The sequence below is a fragment of the Siphateles boraxobius genome, unplaced genomic scaffold, assembly GCF_051911475.1.
Source record: "Siphateles boraxobius isolate OS27281-9 unplaced genomic scaffold, OSU_SipBor_1 76, whole genome shotgun sequence".
Lineage (NCBI taxonomy): Eukaryota > Metazoa > Chordata > Actinopteri > Cypriniformes > Leuciscidae > Siphateles > Siphateles boraxobius.
In genome coordinates this window covers 2,823,353-2,848,237 of record NW_027509204.1, presented here as the reverse complement: position 1 = coordinate 2,848,237, position 24,885 = coordinate 2,823,353, and the positions used below count along the sequence as shown (strand labels likewise).

Here is a 24,885-nt window from a genome sequence, read left to right as displayed (position 1 = left end):
AGGGGCTTTTGTGGGTCCTTAACATGTTCAAAACCTCGGATCAGATCAATGAGGCCTATGATCAATGTGATCAAAGTACAAAGTTCATCCTCTGTGAAAAAGAGGGCCTGTAATACTCAAAAGAGTTTGTGTACATGAACGTGTGTGAGTGCGAGTGTGCCTAAATTCTCACATGCACAGGTCCAAGGCCTTTATCTTTGCAAGCACATATACTGTATATCAACATGCTCCTGAACATTACATTTTTCTCTTATTTTTGATCTCCCCCATTCATTTTCAATGGATGGTCATTTTTGAACAATTTAAGCTCAATCAGTCAGTTTAAAAAGTAAATACAAAACCTAATTGAAAGAGAACAAGTTGGCAAAAAGATTACATTCGGTATTTGGTGGTAATACCGTAACGAGAGATTTATGGGCTAGTTTTTGTAGGCCGGTCATTTTTAAATGGCAACCAAAAGTGTGATTTTGTTCCATTTTGTAAAAGATAAAAGCATTTCAAAACAACATTTCCCGGTTAAACATTAAAGCACACTAGTATGATAAACTGCACTGTTTGTTGTATATTGACAGATTTATCCACAAATAATGCTTATCTCACTCAAAAACTGAGGTGCATGAGCTCAGATCCAAATAGAAATACAAAACCTGTGCTAATTGAAAGAAACAAGTTGGCAAAAAAGATTGAATCCAATATTTGGTGATAATATAGAGTACTGAGAGATTAATTAGTAGTTTTTTTGTAGGCTGGTCATTTGTGACAAGGCCTGATCTGAGAATGATTTGAGACCATTTGATAAAAAAAACCCAGACAATTATTAATAATATGAAGAATTTACAAACATTTAGCTTGAGAAGACCTTAAATAAACCACAACATTAAAATCAAAGACAGATGAAGCGAATAACATTGATTATATTGGTACAGTGGCATTTATGGGATATATTAGGTAGCAAGTGAACAGTCAGTTCCTGAATTGTATGTGTTAAAGCAGGAAAAATGGGCAAGCGAAAAGATCTGAGTTCTTGACTTTGACAAGGGCCAGATAGTGATGGCTGGAAACCTGTCTTGAAGGATCCCTAGAACAGCACATGTTGGCTGCGTAGACATTGACTCCCCTCGCTGCACTTTAGGCAATGACTTTACAGGTCGAAACTGATTTCAGACACACTTCTGATGATCTACTGCAAAAAAGAGAATGCTTTGGTGAAAACTAAGCAAATATAATTACTGCAATAGGAATATCTTGCTAGAAATGACAAAAAAAAAATATGGTCAAAAGTGCACATTTACACACAAACTGGATGCACAAAGCACAGGATTGTGCCAAAATTCCTATATATATTTTTCAATCTCCCGATCCATATTCCACCCTCTTTTATATAAAACACCCTGAATAAATATTGACAATAGAGTATAATCAGGGGGTCTTAAAGCTACCTGAATTTGAACACCTGGTCCAGATGTTTGGAAGCCACTTCATCTCCTCACGGCTTAAAATAAACCTTTATGAACTAAAGAAAATGAGGGCGCTGAGACAGGGGTGGGAGTGGAGATAAGAGCATCAGGCAATGTTGTCTGCTTCTGAGATGACAGGTGTGCTGCTACCTGATCCACCAGGGCTTATCTGGCAGATCACATGACTCACATCTAACTCTCCAGTTTAGTGTTAAACCAGGTTCATGACGTTGTATCAATATTCTGAGCACAGCTCAAGTGTACATTAGTGCATATGAAAGCACTATAGAATGCCTCGGGTATGGTTTCCGACAGGAATTATTTTTAAATGACTTAAAAAGCATAACCTTGAGCTTGCACTAGTGTTCTTCAAAAAGTTATTTAAAACTACCTATGGAGAAAGTTAACTTCGGGAACCCTATGGTTGCATGCTATATGGGACTTGAAAAGTAAAGTTGGACTATCAGTTTGACTACTTTGGCACTTTTTACCAAGTCAAAAGCAGTTAAACCATGAAGCAAAATCACAAGTCAGATACAATCAAGGATTGATTTATCAGTTTTATTGAAAAGCTCTCTTTTGCCCTTGAACCATTACAGGACCAAGTGAGGCCTTGCCTTCCCACTGAATGCCTAGAGAGAGGAAAAAAGCCAAGTTAGGAGCACTTGGAATCAAAATCAACCTTAGATAGAACAAAGCTACCAACCTCCATAGGGAGAAGCAGCAAATTCACCATCAGGACCACATGTTGAGTCACAGCAACCACAAACTTGGTCATTACCATCAGCAGCAAACCACCTGCAATAAAACAAAGACATTGTACCTTCAACATGAGAAAATTTACTGTAAAAATAAAAAGCCCACTTACCCATTGGTAAAGGAACAGGATTTGCGCTGAGCGTCACTAGGTGCAGAAGCAATAGTTGCCTTCAGAATACAAGTTATGTAGATCTGTAAGGGGCAAGGCAAGGCAAGGCAAGTTTATTTATATAGCACATTTCATACACAATGGTAATTCAAAGTGCTTTACATAGAAGAAATTAAAATAATCAAAAGAAATCAGAATAATTAAAACAGTTTAGAATAAAAAATAAAATACAGAAATAATCAAATGAAATCAGAATAATTAAAACATAAAATAAAATACAGTGCAAACAGTCGGACGAACAGTGGCACAGTGCTCATTCAGTAAATGCACAGCTAAACAGATGTGTTTTGAGTCTTGATTTGAATGTGACTACTGTAGGAGCACATCTGATCTCTTCTGGAAGCTGGTTCCAGCTGCGGCTGGCATAGTAGCTAAAAGCAGACTCGCCATGCTTAGAGTGAACCCTTGGTATTTCTAGCCGATGTGATCCTAATGATCTGAGTGATCTGTTGGGTTTATATTCACTGAGCATATCTGCAATGTATTGAGGTCCTAGGCCATTGAATAATTTATATACCAGTAATAATACTTTAAAATCAATCCTAAATGTAACTGGCAGCCAGTGTAAAGACCTGAGGACTGGTGTGATGTGTTCATATTTTCTGGTTCTGCTCAGAATCCTAGCAACAGCGTTCTGTATGAGCTGCAACCGTCTTATGGTCTTTTTGGGAAGGCCAGTGAGAAGTCCATTACAATAATCCACCCTACTGGTGATGAAAGCATGTACAAGTTTTTCTAAGTCTTGACTGGAAACAAAGCATCTAACTCTTGCAATATTTTTCAGGTGATAGTATGCTGATTTAGTTATTGCTTTGACATGACTACTGAAACTAAGGTCTGACTCCAGAGACACACCCAGATTCCTGACTTGATTTTTAGTTGTTTGACCCCTAGACTGAAGGTATGCGTTCACCTTGAGAACTTCATCTTTGTTTCCAAACGCAATGACTTCAGTTTTACCTTTGTTTAACTGAAGAAAGTTTTGGCACATCCAATTGTTTACTTCATCAATGCATTGGCGAAGGGAGTCAATGGGGCTGTAATCGTTAGGCGATAGGGATAAGTAGAGCGGTTTAAGCGATTTGGTTCCTTCTCATTATTTGGCTCATTGGGAGCATGTACAGGTTGAATAGGAGTGGCGCAAGAATTGAGCCTTGCGGGACTCCGCATGTCATGGATGTCCACTCAGACTTATGGTCTCCTATACTCACATAATAACCTCTGCCTCCTAAGTATGACCTGAACCATTTTAGGACTATCCCAGAAAGCCCGACCCAGTTTTCCAGCCTGTCAAGAAGTATTTTGTGATCGACAGTGTCAAATCCAGCACTGAGGTCGAGTAGTACCAGCACTGATAATTTGCCTGTATCAGCATTTAAGCGAATATCATTTATTATTTTTATGAGCGCGGTCTCTGTACTGTGGTGCGGTCGGAAACCAGATTGAAAATGGTCAAAGTATCCATTCGAGCTTAAGAATTTGTTCAGCTGATTGAACACAACTTTTTCAATGATCTTGCCTATGAAAGGAAGATTTGAGATCGGTCTATAGTTGTTTAATATGGTCTTATCCAGATTGCTCTTTTTCAGGAGGGGCTTGACAACAGCGGTTTTCAGGGAGGTCGGAAAACTCCCGTACAGGATGTGATGTGAGTACAGGACATGTCTGGACATGTACAGGACATGTCTGTGGGGTGACAGACATGTCACAAAACCAAAGCAGATGGGAGGAGATGTCAAATTAACTCATGATATTCATAGTACATACAGGAGGACTGTTGCCCCCCTGGAACATAAACGCCTCCAGCTGAAACTGGATCTTGTCAATCTGGGACCGAGGCAAGAAGCGGGAGCTGGAAGCTGTAGTTTTGGCATCCACAAAGCACCTGACGACAAATCACAAAGAGCAACTCATGAATGTCAACTGTAGAGCATCAAGTAACTAGACCTCACCCATGACTGTGACAGTGGTTATAAAAAGCAACTTAAACAGTCCTACTGCATCAAGGGCCATGACCTTACCCGTGATTCTCAATGAAGGAATATCTCGGAAGAGAGTTCACATCAGGTACTTGAGTGGCCACACAGCGGTCCACAAACACACGCAGAGGCACATGATTGTACTGCTTCACAGATGCCTCGATGTTAATAACACCACCCAGGAAATAGGAGTATGAAGGCCTCTGATAGGACCAATCATCTACATAAACAAAAAAAAACATTTTAGGCACAGCCACAATAGCAAGGGTAAAGGTTCATTTTATTGAAAGAAAACCTGTACCAACCCATCATGATCTTCAGGGAGAACAGAAAGACTTCTTCACCAGCCTCTGTTGAGGCATAAGGGACCCATGTTGGCCTCAAGGCATCACTGCTAACATTTTGGAGCCTGCGGTTCATGAAATCCAATTAAATGGTCCCCCAGTTGCACAAGAAAGTGCAGAAAGGCACAGAGATACTTACCTTTGATAATGGCATTGAACACCAACAATTGCACCATCGGCCCGGGTAATCGTAGTACCTGCAAGCGCCTCAGGGGTGTAGGTAAGAGAGAAGGTGTAGACAAGCTCATCCTCATTCATCTGTAAACAGATTGTGGTTACCAAGAGGGTTATCCCAAATACTTTACATACACCAAAACAGTGCACTCATATGAATGGGAGAAGGTGCACTGTGCAAAATGGTGGAATTCCTAAAGAGCAAATTCTTCACATCACCGCAACTGCCCTTACAAGCTCCGGTGTAGCAAGAGACAGTCAATGTTTTGGAGACATGCACTTAAGACTAAACATGCACATTGGCTGTTCCGGGTAAAAACACTTAAGGCACAATATTTATTGTTCTTGTTAAGCTCCCTTCATACCATTTATGGGATGGTTTACATCAGATGTTGGTTTGAAAGGCAAGTAGCTTGGAAAAATCAAGATTTACCCATTCAAATAACTAGAACTTGGTCTTAGCTGCCCTGGCGTTGTACAACCAAGTGAACCGACTTATCTTGAAAAGGTCCCCTGCCACATCAAATAACCCATTAAGATGTATGCGTTCTTACCATCAGCACACTGTTGCAGTCCTGTAATTCATACTCAAAGATGAGCACTCTTGACTGAGGATCCTGACCAAAAACAGGACATCCACCTAAAGACAGACCAGTTGGCTGGATCAACTGACCATTGCTGAAAAAGTCCTGCTGAACCTCTACAAGAACCCGGTTCTCGCCACATTGAACCGCTACGCTGCTGGGAGTCACGGGTTGCCTCAACTGGAAGTCCACCGCCAACTCGCTCTGCACTTCGGGAACGATTGGATACCTCCAATCCAAAGGCTTCACTGGACCCTGCAACAGCTGCTTCTCCTGAATGCCAAAAGGGTCTTGCTCAAGGCTTTTGGAGACGGGACCCAAAGGACTCTGAAACTGAGAAGCCACTTGCAAAGTGTTCCAGAGCCCTAGTGGAGAAAGGGCAGGACTTCTGGAAGCTGGATCTGATTTTGGCCCCATGCTTCTTGGACTATGACTGGACCTCAATCTTCCCAAGACATCAGGCAGCTCAAATGCAACAATCACAACCACCACTAAGACAACTTTCAGGAACCCCATCCTAACAAACTTTGACACAAGCACCACAACACACACCAGTTCTTGGCTTTGTCATTTTGTACAGCTTTGAGTTAAGTTGGCTCCACCCCTTTTACCTTAATTATCCTTGATTCCCCTCTGGACCTGTAGAGTGTATGCATCTTGGGGACCCACCACTCTGCACTTTTTTTTTATGGGCCTGTCCAAATAACCACACTTGCCGTCTTTGTACAGGACCATTTGTCTACTTACATGGCCTACAGTATTTCCGGTCTTTGATCCAAGTGTTCAAGTGGGCTTGAAGACCGCAAGTTTGTGTAGAAATTTTGATTACCCAATGGGACACACTTTTAGTGTTGCAAAAATGCAAGTTTACATAGCTTTATTTACACATTTTCCTTTCAAGTACTTAGACATTCATAAGTTTATTTTAAAATGCAGTTAAGTTAAGGGTAAAATTAAGTGATGAAATGCAGTCGTAATGCAATGTTGTAGAAAATATACCCTTATATCTTTGCACCAATAACATGTACAACACTTTGTTTTACTACCAAATTATGTGTAATTTCTCATTCATTTAACTTACAATGTGGTGAATGTTTTAAGTTTCACTTTATTTTGATGGTCCCTTTAACACATTCTGTTGACTATATGTAACGTTGCACCTACATGTCTACTAACTCTCATTAGAGTGTTAGTACAGTATTAGTAGTATTAGTGTGCATCTTGAGACAAAATAATAGCATATTTAATATAGAATATAGACATATTTTAAATTACCGGTATGCCAGTGCAAGTTGCTTTGAGTTGGATGAGCACTACGTGAACGCAATGGCCAATCACAGACATATATGTTGAGTGTGTGAACGAAATGGCCAATGACAGACATATGCACTATAAAGGCAAAAGTTTTGGGACGCCTGCCTGTACTGCACATGAACTTTAATGACATTCCAATGTTCAACTTTTTTGGGAAGTCTTTCCACAAGGTTTAGAATTGTGTTTATGGGAATTTTTGACCATTCTTCTAGAAGTGCATTCACGAGTTCACACTTACATACAATTAAAGGAAATAAAGTATAATGCGTATTTGTCGTGCTGTCCAGGGGGAGGGCTCCGAGCTCGGAATTTGGCTCGAACCCAGAGTACTCCCCCCCTGTATGTAAAGTGTTTTAGGACTAGAAGAGTGGAGAAGGGGTGGTGGAGGGATGCTGCTAAACTGTCAGAGAAATGAGGTGAGACTGCTGAGTTTATATATACACATTTTAATTGTTATTTTGTTTGTTATATCAGGCACTGTTATATCAGGCATTGTTATATCAGGCACTGATGTTGGTCGAGACGGCCTGGCTCCAAGTCTTCACTCTAATTTATCCCAAAGGTGTTCTATCGGGTTGAGGTCTGGACTCTGTGCAGGCCAGTCAAATTCCTCCACACCAAACTCGATCATCAATGTCTTTATGGACCTGCTTTGTGCAGTGGTGCACAGTCATGTTGGAACAGAAACATCCCCAACTGTTCCCACAAAATTGGGAGCATGAAATTGTCCAAAATGTCTTGGCATGCTGAAGGATTAAGAGTTCCTTTCACTGAAACTAAAAGGCCAAGCCCAACCCCTGAAAAACAACCCCACACCATAATCCCCCCTCCACCAAACTTTACACTTGGCACAATGCAGTCAGGCAAGTATCGTTTTCCTGGCAAACGCCAAACCAAGGCTCATCCATCGATTTGCCAGAGAGCACGAGTGTAAACACCACTGCATCCCACGCTCTTCACCACTGCATCCCATGCTCTGCACCCCTGCATCCCACTCTTTACACCACTGCATCCCACGCTTTACACCACTGCATCCGACGCTTTACACCACTGCATCCCATGCTTTACACCACTGCATCCCACTCTTTACACCACTGCATCGTACTCTTTACATCACTGGATCCCGCGCTTTACACCACTGCATCCCACACTTTACACCACTGCACCCCTCGGTTTGCATTGTACTTGGTGATGTAAGGCTTGGATGCAGCTGCTCGGCCATGGAAACCCATTGCATGAAGCTTTACACACTGTCCTCGAGTTAATCTGAAGGCCACACGAAGTTTGGGTCTGTAGAATTCTGCAGAAAGTTGGCGACTTCTACGCACTGTGAGCCTCAGCATGGCCCTCATTTATCATTCTTGCGTAGAAACAGGCGTATATGTTGGCGTAAGATTATGCTTACACTCCTCTCACCGCCTGATTTATGAAGCTGTGCGTACCTTTGAAATCCAGGTGTACACAATACCTGCCCTTGATAAATGCCGCGGCTGAAAACGATCGTCATTAGAATAACACGCCCCTATATATTCAAGTATCCTCTTCCCCCACACCCTCATTTTACGCCATGGACACACGGAAGACGGCAAAGAGGAGACACTTCTCTGGAGATGGAGACCATCACCATCATGAAAAATTATTATTAAATCAAACAACAATATTGTTGATGATAAATTCAAAGTTAATTGTATTTTTTTTTCAAAACGCTATAAATCCATCCATTTTTTGTCTAAAAAAACAACAACAAAAACAACAACAAGAGAACATGCAACATATAATCAGGGACTCATACTATAAATTAATATAAATTAAATAAGTGCAACTGCATGAAATAAATAAAAACCAAACAAAATAAATAGTAAAATAAATTAAATAGTAAAAATAAAATAAATATTTCCAATATCACGTTTCAATATTGTCCACCACATAAAACAAATAATTTAAAAATAACACACAAATACAGTCCTTAAATACAACAATGTTAAAAATACATTCAAATGATTTAGTAACACATTTAGGCTAATAGTAATTCGTGCCGAACTTGAAAAAAGTAATAACAATATTCAGGCCTACTATTAGGCTACGTGTTGTAGCCATTAACTAAGTGCATTTAGTTTCATATTTGTTAAAAAATAATAATGTTATTTTTTCCCCATCTATGTTGATTATGAAAAGTGAACATAGGCTAAGATAGGATGCGCAATATATCGGGAGACATGCTCAGACATGATTTTGGCCACTTAATTAAGTTTTGTTTTGTAGAAAGCCATTCTTTAAAGTGAATTTCGTTTTGTATAAATTGTATCTTAATTTTAATATTTTTTCCATCAACCAATTGCCTGGATTTAATAAATAAGAAGCAAAAAGCAGACAATATAATCATGAGTCATGACATGGAGGCGCGGGCGCGGTCCCTTGCATTGCACGTGAACTGGAGCGCATCTCATCACAAGTCAACCGAAACTCAGTATATGCCTCACAGACATGAGAAATATATCTATAAAAAAAGCTTGAAATGTCTTTAAACGAAACAATTATAAACGAAAAGAAATACGCTACTCTCTCTATAGGCGCGTTCACTACGGAGATGGTGATCATCAATTTCATCTTTGCAGATAAAACACTAGTTTATTAATAGAAATAAAATACAAATTTATTTTTAAAAATGGCGTTTATCGCGTTTTGGAAAAGAGCCCTCATATCTTTTAGTTTGTCAGTGCGTTTTGTGGTGTTAGGAATTGTTTTTCTGCACATTTCCGCACTAACTCAAAACACCACCTCCTGACCTGGCGTAGGATTTGAGCGTGCCGTACGCCAACGTCCATATTGATAAATATCAAAGTCACCGTTGTTTTGGGTGTACGCTGGAAATTTGGTGTACGCACTTTTGATAAGTGAGGGCCCATGTGCTGCCCCGCTCTGGGATTTTACGTGGCCTACCACTTCGTGGCTGAGTTGTTGTTGGTCCCAATTGCTTCCACTGTTATAATACCACTAACAGTTGAATGTGTAAATTTTTTTTGTGAGGAAATTTCATGAATGGACTTCTTTCATCGGTGGCAACCTATAACAGTACCACGCTTGAATTCACTGAGCTCCTCAGAGCCTCCCATTCTTACACAAATGTTTGTAGAAGCGTCTGCATGCCTAGGTGCTTGATTCTGAGGGGTGTCCAAATAAATTTGGCAATGAGTAGCGAATTCGAGATGTTTTTAAGAATTCAATAAACAGTGCTCAAAATGCTAGAGGGAAATATTGGTATCGCCACATATTTTTAAAATGTAAAACAAAACTTTTGACAACACTAGGTTGTACTATAACGCTTATACTGAACCGACGGCAGGGGTTATTGTGGTGGCGGTGGCATTATTTAACTGTTTAGGCCTGATTTGAGAAAGATTTGATTAAAAAATTAAGAAAATAAAATTCTGCATCAAAATTTATAGACAAGACAAGTAGTTTGTTTAGGCATGGTTTGTAAGGAATTACAAACCTGCGCACATATATTCAAACGCACATAACTATAGAATCAATTCTTAATGCGCATGTGAACGCCATCAGCGTCTATCACAGGTTCACGTTTAAAGTCTGTTTAGAGAGAACGGTGTCGTCTTAGCGGCCCCTAATTTAATAACAAACTATCAGACGGAAGTGAATCAATCAAAACTAACTTTAGCTGGAAAAAACATTTTTCAAGAACCACTATAAAACCAAACCAATCTCTGTTACCTTAAATTATATGTTTATCTCTGTAAAGCTGCTTTGAAACAATCTACATTGTTAAAAGCGCTATATAAATGAGGATGACTTGACTTGACTTGACTTGACAAAAAAAGGCAATTTTTTACAGACAATTATTAATAATATGAAGAATTTACAAACATTTAGCTTGAGAAGAACTTAAATTTCCCTAAGAAGGGGAAATTAGCTGAATATAAAATAGATATATATATGAAAATATTTAATATACACTGATAAACCACAACATTAAAACCAATGACAGATGAAGCGAATAACATTAATTATATTGGCACAGTGGCATTTATTGGATATATTAGGCAGCAAGTGAACAGTCAGTTCTTGAATGTTATGTGTTAAAGCAGGAAAAAATAGGCAAGCAAATTCCTGGCTGAGGACCAGGGTGGTGCCGACAGGACAGACCAGGGAGACTGAGGCGGGTCCGGATTCCTGGCTGAGGACCAGGGCGGTGCCGAAGGGACAGACCAGGGAGACTTTGATGAGTCCGGATTCCTGGCTGAGGGCCAGAGTGGTGCAGGCTGTGCAGGCGGCCAGGAGCAGACACTGGCTCTGGAGCAGACACCGGAATGACCATCTTGTCCTGAGACACTGGCTCGGCAGCGGCCATCTTCTCCAGAGACACTGGCTCGGTGGCGGCCATCCTGTCCGTAGACAATGGCTCAGCAGACGTAAAGTGAAACAGTCTCTGGTGCGGCAGACGTGACGTGAACAGTCTCTTGTGCGGCAGGCACGATGTGAGCAGATTCTGTCTTGACATGTAGCATGGGCGGTGCCGGCAGGGAAAGGAGCTAGAGCGTTGCCGGCAGGGCCAGGAGCTTGGGCGACCCCGGCAGGGCCAGGAGCTTGGGCGGCTTGGCTGCAGGCCTCAGTGGAGGCTTCGGGGGCTCGGCTGCAGGCTTCGGCGGTTTGGCTGCAGGCTTCACTGGCGGCTTCGGGGTTCACTACAGATCGATCAAACGGGTGTTCGTGTGCGCAACGTTTATAAATGAGGCCCTTGGCCCAGATGTTTGGAAGCCACTTCATCTCCTCATGGCTTAAAATAAACGTTTATGAACTAAAGAAAATGTCCCCACAGATTTATATAAATGGGATGATAATCTAGTTCCACAGAGTCACTTACACCACAGAACCCCTTTTCCACTATGAAGAAACTTTTGTCAAATGGAAACTTTCATGGGTGTTAAATAGGGCTGTGTATCACCAACAATGTCACGATACGCATCACAATATGGATCAATTTGGAATTTAAATTTCTTTTAAGCAGAGTTTAGTAACAGTAATATCTGTTTATTGAATAACCAGTGTCATAGCTGAAAAACTATAATAAAGAAGTTAAGGGCCATTCCACCGAATGGGTGACATTTGCTTGTTGTAACTCTTCAAAATTAAACTTTAATTTTTATATTTTTTCAACACTGAATCTAATACTACACATATTTAACTATTCAAAATATTGGTCAATCTCAGGCAACTTTATTTTTTTTTTTTTACAAGGTTTCTAAGCAGAAGATTTACGCATGTTTTCTCAGTCCTGTTACCGCAACTCATGTGCCATTTAAAAAGCATGTTTAAAAGAATGTGAATTAATTCCTTTGTTTTCCCCACAAGAAAGTGTTTTTTATAAATTGTTGGTTATATGTTCAAATAATTGATATTTGTGACAAAAAAAAAATCAATATACATTAAGGCAAGATGTATTTTAATAAAAAAACACAAAGCCATTTTTTCATTTTAAAGAAGACCGAACCCTAAAGTTTATAATTTTTTTGATAATTTAATTTATTAAACAATTGTATAAATGATGGACCAAACAAAACTGATAAAAACAGTGGTTTAACTTTATGGGTTTTTTTTAGAAAAAAAAAATAGTAACAGGAATGAACACTTGGTAACAGGAATGTGTGTCCATGTGTGTGTATGAGAGAGAGTCTACATGACTGTGTGTGCATAAGATTTCTGTGTTGAAGTGATGTACTTTATGCTAGAAGTACTTTACAGAGAAGGAGGTGGAAAGAGAAAGGAGAGAGAGAAGAAGAGAGAGGTAGGGAGAAAGGGAAGTTAAGACAAAAAAGGGAGAAAAGAGAGGGCTGCGGGTGTGTTTCGCTCCTTCCATTGCAATATGGCATAGGTGGGTGTTTCTGGCACCTGTATAATATGGGTTTTCTCCATCTTCTACAAAATATAAGAAAGTCAAGGACAAAACGTTTAAGTCACCTCGTGGTGGACTGGAAGTATGGTGTTCACATTGTAAAACTAATGCTAATGTCTACAATATAAGTAATTGCAACATTAAAACTCATAATTCAGGTGAATAATTATATCAACTATTTACATTATTAAATCAACAAAACAGAGGACTCTACTCACTCCTGTTACTTTAACTCACTCCTGTTATTTTTCATATAAGTAACAGGGCTGAAAATAACAGGATTGAGTTTTAGCGCAAAAAGTTATCAAATACATGGCATATGGACACATAGCATACATGCTAATAGCATGAAGACACTGAACAATTTCTAGTGACTTACCAAAAGTTAATATTTTTAAAATAAACAAAATAAAATCTAAGGAATAATTTAGGTAACAGGACAGTATGTCAAGATTTACCTTCTCAGTCATATAGTCACAATTTCATCAAATATACAGAAATTAAAATCAGAGGACTTAATTATGGTCTTCCCATTGCCTTCAGAAGATCCCAATGATGCAACTTCCTGTTGAAAATGTGTCTTGCGGAATATTCCCAGAGGAGACGGGGGGGGGGGGGGGGGGGGGGATGTGTTAGGGTAACAGGACTGAGTGAAAACCCAGGGACATGACTAAAATGTGTATTTTATCTAAAATATTAGAAAATGCTATTTTGTAGTGTTCTATGTAGTTTTTATGTTTTTAATTATACATTTTAAATTTGTTGTTAGCTTAATGTGCGGGACATTTTGCTTAAAATGTATTTTAGAGTTTTGAATTTTCATGCAATTTTATACATAATGTCCTGGGGACAGGAATGTCAAAAAAAAAAGCTTAGAATGGCTCTTCCTTCTGGTTTTTTTTTTTTTTTAACAGTCAAACATACATACAAACCAACATAGTGCAGCAGTGAGCAATCTTGTTAATCCATAATTCCAGAAGTGACATAAAAGTGATTTAATTGTTTGATCTAAGTGTGTATGTGAGCGGGTGTGAGTGTGGGTATGTGCCTGTGTGTGTATGCGTAAACAAAGTAACCATTTATTATCTATTACCATTGTCATTACCATCACCACCCTACTCCCCACTACCACCACACTGCCAATATTGTGTTGGTCGATTTTTATTTCCATCCTACCTCCTATGTAACAATTGCCATTGTCAATCCTGCACAAAAAGATGATATAAGATATAAGATAACCTTCCCCCACATCTCATCAGTCCCTATCTTTTCCTAATATTTTTATTTTTATTTATTTTTTATGTGCAATGTCTAAGGTGCATTAAAAGAGGGAGTACAGTGCGAGAGTGTCTCAAATTGGGACAGAGATGCTGTCCCGTTGAAACCACTTCTCGCCTGTCTTGCCTGCCTTGGTGTTTGTTAGGTTTTCCATACATATTCCTTTTTTTTTCTTTTTTTTTTCTATTCTATGTTGTGTTGCATTAAAAGCCCATGAAGAGATAAGGGGGGAGTTATTGCAGTAGTGATGACAATGATACTTAATTCCAATACAGCATTGACAATGGCAAGATTAATGATAATAATTATGATAATAATAATATTAATAATAAATGACAATGATGGTGGCAGTGGCGACCGCAATGGTGAAAGCAAAAGACAGCAACAACAGCAATTACAACAATGAAAAAATAAAAGTGAAAATAGTAACTATAACAATAACAGTAAAGATAGTAATAACAATGATGACAAACAAGTTCCAACAACTAAAATGCATTAATATTCGTGGGTTGATTAAGAGGGTGGGAGGAGTCGGAGTTGAAAACAGAGATAGGATTCATAGCTGTAAGAGGTCAGAATGTGTTGGATGGCAGAGGTCAGTTTCAGATGCGTAGTTATGAAGGGGAGATGCGTATTCCACTGCAATGAAGTCTGTAATAAGATTTTTCCAAATGTTAATGTGTAATTTATTTCTAGTTTTCCAGTTCATGAGGATAGTTTTCTTGGCGATGGTTAGAGCTATGAGGAGTATTTTAGAGTTTATAGTTTTATCAATGATTATTGTGAGGTCCCCCAGCAAGCAAAGAGAAGGCGACAGTGGGATGTGGCAGCCAACTATAGTGGATAGTGACTGTGTGACCTCTTCCCAAAAGTGCTTGATTGGAGTGCAGTGCCAGGTTGCATGGATGTATGTATCTGTAGAATTTTGATTGCAATGTGTGCAAACTTCTGATGTGAAACCCATTTTAGCTAATCTGTTTCCCGTGTAATGTGTTCTGTGAAGTATTTTGTATTGTATTAACTGAAGATTCGCATTTTTGGACATGAGATAGATGTTTTTACAGATTTGGGTCCAGAAGTTGGCATCAGGGGCTATTGAAAGATCGTTTTCCCATTTTATTGTTGGTAAGTGTATGGTTTACACTTTCTTTGGGGAGGAAATGTTGACCAAGTCTGATATTGCCGGTGGAGATTCTAAATTTGTGTCTCTGATGTTTATTTTTGTCAGAACAGAAGATTTGATTTGCAGGTATTTTAAAAATTCGTTGCTCCCGATGCCATACTCCTGGGCCAGTTGCGGAAATGGTCTAAATGTGTTAGATTTGAAAATATGCTTAATGTGGGTGATAGCCATTTCCGCCCATGTGTGAAAATTCAATGTTTTTTTATTGCTTATAAAGTCACGATTGTTCCATAGTGGGGTGAGGTTAGATGGAGCTAATGTAGAATTTGTGATTTGGTGAAATTTCCGCCAGGCTGTCAGAGTGGTGGCTATGGTTACTGCATTAAAACATGTGTGTTGTTTAATTGATTTGGTGAGAAACGGTATGTCAGCTATATTTAATTCTTTGCATAGTGATTGTTCTATATCTAGCCATATAATATCAGATTGGGTGGGGTGAATCCATTTGTATATGTATTGCAGTTGGTTAGCCATTGAGTAATATTGGAAATTTGGTGCTTCTAGTCCTCCTTGAACCTTACTTTTTTGTAGTGTAGTGAGTTTTATCCTTGGTATTTTATTTTTCCAATAGAAGCGATTTATAATGGAGTCTAGTGATTTAAACCAGGTGAGTGTGGGGTGGGTTGGAATCATTGAGAATAGGTAATTCATTTTTGGTAAAATCGTCATTTTTATTGCTGCGATCCTGCCGATTATGGAGATTGGAAGGTTGAGCCACTTGTGCAAATCGTCTTCTATTTTTTTTAGCAGTGGTGTGAAGTTGAGTGTTACCAACTCTGACAGTCTGGAGGAAATCTTAATGCCTAAGTAAGTGATGTGATCATGACATATAGATATTGGTGATTGATGGGGTGCCACATCCCATTTGGTTTTATGTAAAGGGAGGATGGAAGATTTGTTCCAGTTTATTGCATAGTCTGATATTTTTGAGAAGGACTGGATTGTTTTAATTATTTCTTGAGTAGATGCTAGGGGTTCTTGTATATATAGTAGGATATCATCTGCATAAAGTGAGATTTTATGTGTTTGTAGTGGTGTTTCAATACCTTTGATTGCTGGGTTTTGACGGATAGCTGCTGCTAAGGGTTCAATAAAAATCGTGAATAGGGATGGAAAGAGTGGACATCCCTGCCTCGTCCCCCTGTGCAGTGTGAAGCTTTGTGATGTTAGTCCATTGGTTGTGACTGTGGCCAATGGTGATGTGTATAAAATCTTGATCCAGTTAATAAATGACTCTCCAAAGCCGAATTTTTGTAATGTGGTGAATAAAAATTTCCAGTTGACCCTATCAAAAGCTTTTTCGGCGTCTAATGTGGCAATCTTCCTTCTGCTTTTAAAGTCTCTGCCTCAACTGAAGTGACAGTTGGTGTCAATTATAGTGATACTGAAGCATTTCAAAAATACTCAATGAAAAAAAAATTCCATAAAAGCAAAAACCGTAACAACTTAAATGTAGTTTAAACTCCGTGCAGAAAAGTGTGACAGTAGAATGTCTCCCTTAACTATCATACAACCGGTATTTTTTTTGTTAAAAACTGACGTGTTTTGTATTCACACTCGTGAAGCAATTGTCCGAAGCAGTTATTCTCAACTCTTTATTGCTGTAAATCCTGACATATGAAGCACATTTGTAATCTTTTGAGGGCGCTGAGACAGGGGTGGGAGTGGAGATAAGAGCATCAGGCAATGTTGGCTGCTTCTGAGATGACAGGTGTGCTGCTACCTGATCCACCAGGGCTTATCTGGCAGATCACATGACTCATGTTTTACTCTCCAGTTTAGTGTTAAACCAGGTTCATGATGTTGTATTGATATTCTGAGCACAGCCCTGGTGTACATTAGTACATATGAAAGCATTGAAATGCCTCAGTAGGAATGGTTTCCAACAGGAATTTTGTTAAACAATTGCAACAAACGAATGACTTCAAAAGCATAACCTTGACCTTGCACTAATGGTCTTCAAAAGGTTTATTTAAAACTCCCTATGGAGAAAGTTGTTAACTTCGGGAAACCTATGGTTGCATGCTATATGGGACTTGAAAAGTAAAGTAGGACTATCAGTTTGACCACATTGGCAGGATAAGGCACTTAAGTCAAAAGCAGTTAAACCATGAAGCAAAGTGACAAGTCTGATACAACCAAGGATTGATTTATCAGTTTTATTGAAAAGCTCTCTTTTGCCCTTGAACCATTACAGGACCAAGTGAGGCCTTGCCTTCCCACTGAATGCCTAGAGAGAGGAAAAAAAGCCAAGTTAGAGGACTTGAATCAAAATCAACCTTAGATAGAACAAAAGCTACCAACCTCCATAGGGAGAGGCAGCAAATTCACCATCAGGACCACATGTTGAGTCACAGCAACCACAAACTTGGTCATTGCCATCAGCAGCAAACCACCTGCAATAAAACAAAGACATGGAACCTTCAACATGAGAAAAGTCACTGAAAAAATAAAATTCCCAGTTACCCATTGGCAAAGGAACAGGATTTGCGCTGAGCGTCACTAGGTGCAGAAGCAAAAGTTGCCTTCAGAATACAAGTTATGTAGATCTGCAAGGGGTGACAGACAAGTCACAAAACCAAAGCAGATGGGAGAAGTCAAATTAACTCATGATATCCATAGTACATACAGGAGGACTGTTGCCCTCCTGGAACATAAATGCCTCCAGCTGGAACTGGATCTTGTCAACCTGGGACCGAGGCAAGAAGCGGGAGCTGGAAGCTGTAGTTTGGCATCCACAAAGCACCTGACGACAAATCACAAAGAGCAACTAATGAATGTCACCTGTAGAGCATCAAGTAACTAGATCTCACCCATGACTGTGACAGTGGTTACAAAAAGCAACTTCAACAGTCCTACTGCATCAAGGGCCATGACCTTACCCGTGATTCTCAATGAAGGAATATCTCGGAAGAGAGTTCACGTCAGGTATTTGAGTGGCCACACAGCGGTCCACAAACACGCAGAGGCACATGATTGTACTGCTTCACGGATGCCTCGATGTTAATAACACCACCCAGGAAATAGGAGTATGAAGGCCTCTGATAGGACCAATCATCTACATAAACAAAAAAAACACTTTAGGCACAGCAACATTAGCAAGGGTAAAGGTTCATTTTATTGAAAGAAAACCTGTACCAACCCATCATGATCTTCAGGGAGAACAGCAAGACTTCTTCACCAGCCTCTGTTGAGGCATAAGGGACCCATACTGGCCTCAAGGCATCACTGCTAACATTCTGGAGCCTGCAGTTCATGAAATCCAATTAAATGGTCCCCCAGTTGCACAAGAAAGTGCAGAAAGGCACAGAGATACTTACCTTTGATAATGGCATTAAACACCAACAATTGCACCATCGGCCCGGGCAATCGGAGTACCTGCAAGCGCCTCAGGAGTGTAGGTAAGAGAGAAGGTGTAGACAAGCTCATCCTCATTCATCTGTAAACAGATTGTGGTTACCAAGAGGGTTATCCCAAATACTTTACATACACCAAAACCATGCACTCATATAGCCATGAATGGGAGAAGGTGCACGGTGCAATATGGTGGAATTCCTAAAGAGCAAATTCTTCACATCACCGCAGTTGCCCTCAGTTGCAAGAGATAGTCAATGTTTTGGAGACACACTTATGATGGAACATGCACATTGGCTGTTCCAGGGTAAAAACACTATAAAGGCACAACATTTGTTCTTGTTTCTTAAGCTCCCTTCATACCATTTATGGGATGGTTTACATCAGATGTTGTTAGTTTGAAGGGTTTCTTAAGGCAAGTAGCTTAAAAAAAACAACAAAAAAAAACAAACAAACAGGGATTTACCCATTCAAATAGATAGAACTTGGTCTTAGCTCCCCTGGCATTGTAAAACCAAGTGAACCGACTTCTCTTGAAAAGGTCCTCTGCCACAACAAATAACCCATTAAGATTTGTGTTCTTACCATCAGCACACTGTTGCAGTCCTGTAATTCATACTCAAAGATGAGCACTCTTGACTGAGGATCCTGACCAACAACAGGACATCCACCGAAAGACAGACCAGTTGGCTGGATCAACTGACCATTGCTGAAAAAGTCCTGCTGAACCTCTACAAGAACCTGGTTCTCGCCACATTGAACCGCTACGCTGCTGGGAGTCACGGGTTGCCTCCACTGGAAGTCCACCGCCAACTCGCTCTGCACTTCGGGAACGATGGGGTACCTCCAATCCAAAGGCATCACTGGACCCTGCAACAGCTGCTTCTCCTGAATACCAAAAGGGTCTTGCTCAAGGCTTTTGGAGACGGGACCCAAAGGACTCTGAAACTGAGGAGCCATTTGCAAAGTGTTCCAGTGCCTTAACGGAGAAAGGGCAGGACGTCTAGAAGCTGGATCAGATTTTGGCTCCGTGCTTCTTGGACTACGACTGGACCTCAATCTTCCCAAGACATCAGGCAGCTCAAATGCAACAATCACAACCACCACTAAGACAACTTTCAGGAAACCCATCCTAACAAACTTTGACACAAGCACCACAACACACACTAGTGCTTGACTTTGCCATTTTGTACAGCTTTGAGTTAAAGTAGCTTCACCCCTTTTACCTTAATTATCCTTGATTCCCCTCTGGACCTGTAGAGTGTATGCATCTTGGGGATGCACCACTCTGCACATTTTTTTATGGACCTGTCCAAATAACCACACTTGCCGTCTTTGTAGTTGACCACTGGTCTACTTACATGGCCTACAGTATTTCCAGTCTTTGATCCAAGTATTCATCCCACGCTTTACACCACTGCATCCCACTCTTTACCACTGCATCCCATGCTTTACACCACTGCATCCCATGCTTTACACCCATGCTTTACACCACTGCATCCCATGCTTTACACCACTGCATCCCACTCTTTACACCACTGCATCCCATGCTTTACACCACTGCATCCCACGCTTTGCATTATACTTGGTGATGTAAGGCTTGGATGCAGCTGCTCGGCCATGGAAACCCATTGCATGAAGCTCTATGCACTGTCCTCGAGTTAATCTGAAGGCCACACGAAGTTTGGAGGTCTGTAGCTATTGACTCTGCAGAAAGTTGGCGACTTCTACGCACTGTGAGCCTTAGCATGCACTGACCCCGCTCTGGGATTTTAAGTGGCCTACCACTTTGTGGCTGAGTTGCTGTTGCTCAGAATTGCTTCCACTGTTATAATACCACGAACAATTGAATGTGTAATATTTATTAGTGAGGAAATTTCATGAATGGACTTCTTGCACCGGTGGCAACCTATCACAGTACCACGCTTGAATTCAATGAGCTCCTCAGAGCATCTCATTCTTACCAAATGTTTGTAGAAGCGTCTGCATGCCTAGGTGCTTGATTTTGAGGGGGTGTCCAAATACATTTGGCAATGAATCCGTGAACACAGTAGCCAATCAGAGGTATTTTTAAGAATCCGCTAAACAGCGCTCAAAATGCTAGAGGGAAATATTGGTATCGCTACATATTTTTAAATTTCAAAACAAAACTTTTGCTAACACTAGGTTGTACTACAACGCTTATACTGAACCAACGGCAGGGGCTATTATGGTGGCGGTGGCGTTATTTGACCGTTTTGGCCTGAATTGAGAAAGATTTGATAAAAAAAGACAATTATTTACAGACAATTATTAGTTGCCCATAAATTGTCCTTGAAACGCCCACAAGTTAATATTCATCGATTCCGAAATCATGGCAAACACAGAGAGGAAAAAACTAAGAAACGTAACTTCACTCAATGTGAAGTAGAAATTATTGTTGGTGAGGTGGAAAAGAGGAGTAAAATGTTGTTTGGAGGGCACAGTGTGGGCATTACTAATGCCAAAAATGCACTTGAGTGGCAAAAGGTTGCAGACGCCGTTAATGCTGCAGCCTCACAACCTCGGACCGTGGCCGAAATAAAAAAGAAATGTTCGGACATCAGAGTCGATGCAAAAAAGTGTCTAGCGCTCCATCGCCAGAGTGTGTCTGCCATGGGTGGGGGAAAGGGGACACCGGAGCTGACCCCTCTTGATGAGAGACTGGCGGCAATTATTGGGAAATCCCTATTACGTGGAGTGGTGACTGAGGCGGAGAGGGAAACTGACGCGCCAGATGCACCGGATGACACAAGTAAGTGAAAGAAGTAAAATGAATGCAGTCAAGTCACATGTATGTAGGCTACACAATTACAGTTTATTCAAATAGAACAATCTTTATTTCAGTCGCTGGGTGTGCCAGCGGGGCTAGTAGTTCCGATGCTGCAGCTGAGCAGCCGTCTGGGCCCAGCGCCTCCACGGCGTGCAGCTCTCAACCCTCAAGCAGCGGCCGTGTCCTCAGCGATGCAGTCCTCGAAATGCAGAGGGAAGTCATTAACTCAATCATAGAGGTGGCCAAGGAGTTGGGCGAAATCAAGACTGCCCTAACTGAAATAAACTGCACACTGAGGGAATTCTTGAATAAATAATATAATGGTTCCACACAGGGTTCTAAATTAACACCCGCCAAATGCGGGTTAAAATTAATTTCGTGTTAATAAAAACTTACTAGCCAGTTTGGCCAGTGATGCATAAGGCTCTGTTCTCAATCATTTATCCTCTGGCAGTACTTCCTACATTTCCCATGAACACTGTGCCGTAATGCTACGTGATGACGTTTCATACGCCCATTGGCTGCGCGCAGTTTGCAGTGAAACCAGCGCGAGAAATGATCATGGAAACGAACGGAGCGTCCACCAGAAAACACAAGCAAGATGAAGAACGAACGGAGCCAGAGCAGGGAGCATAGACTGAAAGAGGAGGGAGTTAGCCAGTAAAGTAAAGTAAAGTAAAGTAAAACGTTAAGATTAAACTAAATGCGGCGGTGGTTGGGAGTCAGGGACAGACTTCTGGGTTTAAATTTAAATGTCGTTTAACGAGAGATAGGCTACATTATTTTTTTAAGTTTAAGGTTTGTGTCATTATTTCTGAGCAAGCTTATACATTAGGCAATATACACAACAAGCTTACTATATATCTTAAGGTTTTCTTTTAGTTGAAAACATTAAACAATATGTGTAAACAAAAAATATAAACAGCAAAAGCATTTAAGCTCAAGCAGCGCGAACGGGGAAAAAACGCTAAAAAAAGCAGACTGCGCAGTTATCGTACAGAACGTACATACTCGAGCAAGCATGATTATTGTTTTTATATTGTTTCACGTTCATGTTGAGAAAAACAATAATATCCACATGCTCGATTGTGAAAACACGCTGCGCTGACACAGTTGTTGCAGAGACACGTGTGTGTGCAAAGTGAAGTAACAGCACTTTGCGTTTTCTGTTCTTAAACTCCCTCAACGAAATTTAAAGGAAGCATATGTCTCAAAATCATTTTGCTACCAGAAGATATCATCTCGGATCATGATTCCCTCGGAGTACAGCTACTGACCTGCAGTCGTTAATGCAGTGATGGACAGCTGCTTCCTCAGTCGACTGGTGTTTCTTTGGATTTCATGTGATTTCTCATTTCTCATATATATTGTGGTGGTGATATTATGATAACTCAGTTTAATTTATAATTGATTAAAAGTAATTCCATTTTGTAATAGGCTATCATTTTCATCTACGTAATTTCAAACTTTGTGAGGCAGACAACGACATTATGTGATCAAATACAATCCACTTGTTAAACACACTCCACCAGTGCATTTAATTATAACTGCGGAAAAAAAAGAAAGAAAAAAAATTAGAATAGTATTTTATTTTTTGAATAATAATTACAGATCGAAAATTTGAATATTCGTGCACATCCCAAATAGATAGATAGATCCCAAACTTGAAATGAAATGTTTGCACTTTCTGTGTTGTATTGTACTTTATATGTGTTTTTCATGCAAACAATGTTAATAAAATGATCAAATGCATTCAGTGGCACTCATAATTTCTCTTATTTTCACAGAACAAATTTGGCTAGTGGAAATTCTGATTGGCTGGTAACTTTAGGAAGTTACCAGCCACATTGGCTGGTGATCAAAAAAGTTAATTTAGAACCCTGGTTCCACACCTTTTGTTGTTCTTCACAAGTGACGCATCACTTCCAAATGCTGGCGCACAGCAGCAGCATTTGGCTCAAATGCCTGGGGATGGGGGTCAGGGTCGGGGCCAACACAGCCATTGGCATCAGGGGGTAGAGGCACGTTTTGAAGCTGTGCCACATTGTGTAGTACCGCACATGCCAGCACGATTTGGCACACCTTTTCAGGAGTGTACAATAACCTCCCTCCAGTGCAGTCGAGGCAGCGCCATCTGCCCTTTAACGGGCCGATTGTGCGCTCCACTATAGCACGAACTTGGCTGTGGCACATGTTGTAATGCTTTTCCTCTGCACTATGTGGATTGAGGAAAGGCGTAAGCAGCCAGTGCTTGAGGGGATATCAACTGTCCCCTGCAATGATAGTGAAAGGGTTAAGACACTGAAGTACAGTAAAATGTGAAATGTCTATTACTCAAACATACCTAGAAGCCAGCCATCACCCACAGCTCCAGTCTCGAGTCTGCGCCCAACACTGCTGTGTCTTAAAATGAATGATTCATGGGTTGACCCAGGCCACCGATTTACTACATTAGTGAGCAACATGTCTGCATCACAAATAATTTGGACATTGATCGAATGGACATGCTTTCGATTAATGAAAGCATTTTCATTAATATTCGGTGCCCTTATGGCAACATGAGTGCAGTCAATAGCACCAATTACATTTGGGAAACTGTATATAGCTGCAAATTGAGCTTTCTTGTTTGCCTGTTCACCCGCCGTGTATGGAAACTTTATGCAATCATGGGACAAAGCTATTATGCCTTTTAACACGTCTGGCATTACCCGGCTAATGGTCGGCTGAGATATACCTGACCTGTCAGCCAATTCCCTCTGAAAAGTGCCAGTCGCCAGGAATCCTAGTGTTGTCAGGACTCGAATTGGGACTGGCACGGCGTGTTTCCTCCGATTGATCCTCTGTAACGCTGGGCCCACAAGACCGCAGAGGTCCAACAGGACGGCTCGAGGAAGTCGGAACCGGCTCATAAGCCACTCGTCCTCGTTTGTCAGCAAGTCTTCTTGCTGTCAGAAGATGTGGCAAATGGAAGGATTCAAAGTGAACGCATCTTCAAAGTGCGCAAGATCAGCCATTGTGCATCATTACGCATTGCGATGGCATCATGGCACTTTATTACCATCCATTTGATTGCATCTAACAAGCTACAGATGAATTGCATAACATGCCAATATTATTGCAGAACATACCTGTATTTCTCTTATTTTTGCAAATATGTGTTATTTGCATTTCTGTTGTAATCTTTGCCGATGTGTCGCCATTTCTTATTTCACCCGTTTTTGTGCGTACGCCTGGGTCAGAGTTGTGAAGGACCGCACATTTTCCCATCAAGTTTGCTTTTTATAAATCCCAATATTGAGTAGAGCGCGGCGTATGCCTTTTGTGCGTATGCAACATTTATAAATGAGACCCCTGGTCCAGATGTTTGGAAGCCACTTCATCGTGCACTAGTGGTCTTTAAAAGGTTCATCTTTTAAAACTCCCTATGGAGAAAGTTGTCAACTTCAGGAACACTATGGTTTGCATGCTATATGGGACTTGAAAAGTACAGTAGGACTATCAGTTTGACCACATCGGCAGAATAAGCAATTTTTACCAAGTCAAAAGCAGTTAAATCATGAAGCAAAATGACAAGTCAGATACAATCAAGGA

The 24,885-nt window shown here is 40.5% G+C and overlaps 3 protein-coding genes across 3 annotated transcripts; all 3 read right to left on the bottom strand.

The window, feature by feature from the left end:
* Window positions 1-2,004: 2,004 nt before the first annotated feature.
* Window positions 2,005-6,033, bottom strand: LOC143724603 (zona pellucida sperm-binding protein 3-like). Its single transcript, XM_077217781.1, has 8 exons — window positions 5,437-6,033; window positions 4,848-4,966; window positions 4,670-4,773; window positions 4,407-4,584; window positions 4,153-4,270; window positions 2,326-2,408; window positions 2,164-2,255; window positions 2,005-2,089 (listed from the first exon to the last, which is right to left on the bottom strand). Exons 1-8 carry the CDS (start codon window positions 5,980-5,982, stop codon window positions 2,019-2,021), a joined length of 1,311 nt encoding a protein of 436 aa, XP_077073896.1. The 5' UTR covers window positions 5,983-6,033; the 3' UTR covers window positions 2,005-2,018.
* An 11,261-nt stretch (window positions 6,034-17,294) lies between these two features.
* LOC143724621 (zona pellucida sperm-binding protein 3-like) lies at window positions 17,295-18,406 on the bottom strand. Its single transcript, XM_077217809.1, is given in 8 exon segments — window positions 17,295-17,379; window positions 17,454-17,545; window positions 17,616-17,698; window positions 17,779-17,876; window positions 17,879-17,895; window positions 18,032-18,109; window positions 18,111-18,207; window positions 18,292-18,406. Coding segments are annotated over 8 exon segments (651 nt in total). The 3' UTR covers window positions 17,295-17,308.
* Window positions 18,329-19,681, bottom strand: LOC143724609 (uncharacterized). Its single transcript, XM_077217789.1, has 3 exons — window positions 19,089-19,681; window positions 18,470-18,588; window positions 18,329-18,395 (listed from the first exon to the last, which is right to left on the bottom strand). Exons 1-2 carry the CDS (start codon window positions 19,632-19,634, stop codon window positions 18,484-18,486), a joined length of 651 nt encoding a protein of 216 aa, XP_077073904.1. The 5' UTR covers window positions 19,635-19,681; the 3' UTR covers window positions 18,329-18,395; window positions 18,470-18,483.
* Between the last annotated feature and the right edge of the window lie 5,204 nt (window positions 19,682-24,885).